Raw genomic sequence first — 2,477 nt, forward strand, 5'->3', positions numbered from 1 at the left:
TTGATATATATGCAAAAATGAATATTAGGAACTATATTTATATAGTTTCTGGGCAAATTAAATGTGAAAGTCACTTGCCTGAAGGGCAAGTGGTAAAAATCCTTAGAGTCAACCCCTGTAATGGTCCATCAAATTTACCAGAAATTGATTGTTTGTTTACGTCTCCAGTTACAAATCTGAGGAATTACTGGTATTTTGATGAGTGTTTGTTTTCATATTTTAGGAGGAGTGTGGATCTTCTTATTATGTCAGGTAACGTGTTTGTGTTGCTGTGTTTGCAGGAACGGTGCGTCGGTTCCTGGAGAATCATGGGAACAGCATAGACACAGTGGTGTTCGCCGTGTCGGAGACAGAGGAGGTCTGTATCTCTGATAGGTGCCAGGATAACTGGGTCATTTTTACAAACAACACTCAAAATAACATTCAGTCAAAGTTTTTTTTTTTTTCTTATTTTACCAAGAACAGTTGTTTGTATTTGAAGAATTATGTTTTGTTTGAAGCAGCTGAAGCAGCTTAGCAGCATTTCCTTTAAAATTGTAGTTAATTCTGCAAAGGACAGCAGGTCCGGATCTGTCTACACTGATGTCACAGACTCAAACGTCTGATGTTTAAGGTTGGAACAGCCAGTTATTAGGTTTACGAGGCGAGTTTTTGTTCACAGACTGCTGTGTTGGTTTACTTAAGTTTGTCTAGTTAATCTGGGAAAGCACAGAAATGTTATTGAGGACAAAAACATCTGTTTGTACTGTTTTTTCAGCCTGTGTACAAGAAGCTGCTCCCGCTGTACTATCCACGCTCCAAGGAAGAGGAGAAGGCCTGCCTGCCTCTCATTCCAGCTGACATCGGCAACTCTGAGGGCGAACCTGTGGTTCCAGAGAGGCAGATCCGCATCGCTGAGAAACCGGGCAGCCTGGAAGGTACTCTTTCCCATGGATAGAGCAGAACAATCGGTGTCAAACAGACGTCATGTTTCAGGTGGTTAGAATTAAGACTGGAAACTGAATTGTTTTGACTTCCAGATCAAACATTCATTCTTTGGCTTAAAAGTCCACAAAATAAGCAGATCCATGCAGAATTTGATATATTTCTCCCTTCCAATGATCCCTCCCCAAAGGAAACCAGTTTTTATTTTTCCTTCAGTGTTTCAGCTGAAGGTTTTTTTTATTTATTTATTTTTTTTTTTATTTTGCTCCAAACTCTGTCATCTAACGGATTAGAAATGTTCCTTTTTCCAATGGGTTCTGTAGAAGCCATTCGGTTTGTAATGAAAACATTCAGCTTGTAGCTGCAGCTGGTTTGGTGTAGAAATGTGAAGTTAAAAGAAGTCTCTGTTAAGCTGAGTCTGCAGGGATGAAGTCAGGACTGTATTTATAAAAGAAAAACTGTGATTATCACTAATCTTCAAGCTCTAGAAACCTGTTCTTCTAATTTGTGAAAGATAAAGCACAGAGAAAGAGATAAAGTCAGGAGTTCAGACCAAAATCGTTAAGACAGGAGGCATGTTTGATTCTAAATAAAGGGTGATGGATGGATTCACTGATTGGATATTTTCTGTTTTTATGACCCACTGATTCTGGATGGATATAAAAGACTTTCCAAACAAATGGGAAGAAATATTCTGCCGGATTTTTGATTACCGTATTTTCACGACTATAAGGCGCATATAAACGTCTTTTTTTTTCCCCTCAAAATGTGCGGTGCGCCCTTTGGTGCGGTGCGCCCTATGTGTGTTGTTACTACGGACTTTTGAGACCACCTCATTGAGGAGATGATGAAAGAGTGGCTGAGGGAGGTGAATGTAAGGAGACCAGGTGGTTTTTTCCACTCATCACTATTGCTGTTATTCTGTGACTCCATGCGTGCCCATCTCACAGCTGATGTGAAAAACACGGTGAAACAAATGAACGCTGTGCTTGCTGTTATTCAACCGCTCAACATCGGTGTGAACCGGACGCAGCAGGTGCAGCAGAAGCAGCGATTTAAAATGCAAAGTCAATGGTTGGCGCGCGTATAGGCGCAGCAAAAGGTCCCGCAGCGCGCTTTGAGCAGCAGGCGCAGCGCGTCGGGAGCGTTTAAGCATCTGACGTGCTTGATGCGCCACCAACGCGCTGCTGCTGCTCGAGATGGAAAAATTTAAGTTTTGATTGAAGCTGATCTGGGAGCTGACAGCGAGACAGACACATTGCTGATGATACACATATAGGAGCGCTGTGATCGCTCCTCTGAAACAGTTTATTGACACCTAAATTAACTTAACCTGCCGACAGAATATGTTCGCTTTTATTATCCAGTTTTCAGGTGGATTTTCCCGCTTAAATACATATTAAAACTACTTTATTCCCACTGATCACAGCAAATATAGCTACAAGGCAAAGAAAGGAATGCCACCGTTTGCGGATGGATTGTAGATGCTTGGACTAACGTGTCTGCTGGCTCTGTTGTTCGAGCTTTCGCAAAAGCCGGCATTATTTCCGAGG

The 2,477-nt window shown here is 41.7% G+C and overlaps 1 protein-coding gene across 1 annotated transcript in view; it reads left to right on the forward strand.

Annotated features, from left to right (window-relative positions):
- The window catches only part of gdap2 (ganglioside induced differentiation associated protein 2), a 61,035-nt gene that overhangs the window by 25,916 nt on the left and 32,642 nt on the right, over nt 1–2,477 (forward strand). Inside the window, exons 6-7 of the mRNA XM_015395737.1 lie at nt 282–358; nt 758–917. Of these exons, the coding sequence (XP_015251223.1) occupies nt 282–358; nt 758–917 (237 nt within the window). The remainder of the gene's footprint in view (nt 1–281; nt 359–757; nt 918–2,477) is intronic.

The sequence above is a fragment of the Cyprinodon variegatus genome, unplaced genomic scaffold (assembly GCF_000732505.1).
Source record: "Cyprinodon variegatus isolate N-32 unplaced genomic scaffold, C_variegatus-1.0 Scaffold757, whole genome shotgun sequence".
NCBI lineage: Eukaryota > Metazoa > Chordata > Actinopteri > Cyprinodontiformes > Cyprinodontidae > Cyprinodon > Cyprinodon variegatus.